At 36.1% G+C, this 1,095-nt stretch overlaps 1 protein-coding gene across 1 annotated transcript in view; it reads right to left on the bottom strand.

Moving 5' to 3' along the window:
• The window catches only part of LOC107576908 (guanylate-binding protein 3-like), a gene marked incomplete at its 3' end in the record, with an annotated part of 5,094 nt that extends 4,386 nt beyond the window's left edge, over positions 1-708 (bottom strand). Inside the window, exon 1 of the mRNA XM_016263030.1 lies at positions 684-708. Coding sequence (XP_016118516.1) covers positions 684-708 — 25 coding nt within the window. The remainder of the gene's footprint in view (positions 1-683) is intronic.
• Positions 709-1,095: the final 387 nt, after the last annotated feature.

Here is a 1,095-nt window from a genome sequence, read left to right as displayed (position 1 = left end):
AAATATTATGAAAGTATATATATATATATATATATATATACAGGATACTGTATATAAACCTCAATGTCAGAACAGAATTTGTTGTATTTAAACCATATACAGTATATCATGAAAATGTTATGCTGTTTATTTAGTCTTAATAATACCAAATAAACATTTAAAAGTGTACTCCATTGTGTGTGTGTGTGTGTGTGTGTGTGTGTTTATTAGATTTTGCATTACGCTTCCATGCCACTAGGTGTCATTATTTTGACATTACTTTAGTATCTTTTTTACCCAAACATACTGTGTTTGAGAACAATCCTAATAATATCATAAATTAAAATAAAAAAGATTGCAAAACAAAGTTTCATCGGCTCAGACAGAGAGTAAAGTTGAGGCATGGAAAGAGTGCATTAGATATAACACACAGTGTAATGCCTTAACGTAATCTACATATTGATCATCTTTTTATCTTCATTTTTTTGGATCTTAAACTTAAACATATGGCACAATACAGTTGACTGAGTTCAGCTGCGATTTAAGGGGGCTTTAAATATGATAGCGTCTGATGACACACTGTAATGGCCTAATATTATTTTATTATTATTTTACTGTACCATCTGTTTTCATAGATAATTGCACATGGGACAGCATAATCAGCTATACATATACTTTCACTGTTGCAGGTCATCCATCATTACCTTTGTCATTTGTGGTGTTAGGCATCATCTTCCTCCTGTTCATTCAGTATGCCAGTGATGTGCTCCCTGACAGGCTTCAAAGATGACAGGGTGGTCTTTGTTTCAGAAACCAGCAGATCTGTGAATCATTTAGAGGCCCCAGACGTTGGCCACCTTCTCCACAGCGTGCACGTCACTATCTTTTGGCAGTAGATGCCATGAGCTTCTGTCACAACAAGCCTGCTGCTGCTCCAGAAAGACCTCAATCGTTTTGAGAATGGAGCCTCGTTTCGTCACTATGTCGGAGGATGCTTGTACAGCTGAGTCAACTCTTTGAGTTTTGATCACTTTGGCTATAGCTAGACTCAGGCTATGGTCAAAACATAGAGTAACCTTTCAAATGCTTCATTCACAATTGGTTGGATTGGCTATT

The sequence above is a fragment of the Sinocyclocheilus grahami genome, unplaced genomic scaffold, assembly GCF_001515645.1.
Source record: "Sinocyclocheilus grahami isolate Dianchi unplaced genomic scaffold, SAMN03320097.WGS_v1.1 scaffold4613.1, whole genome shotgun sequence".
In the NCBI taxonomy this organism is placed as follows: domain Eukaryota; kingdom Metazoa; phylum Chordata; class Actinopteri; order Cypriniformes; family Cyprinidae; genus Sinocyclocheilus; species Sinocyclocheilus grahami.
The sequence above is the reverse complement of the archived record's forward strand: the minus strand, read 5'-3'. Positions and strand labels throughout refer to the sequence as shown.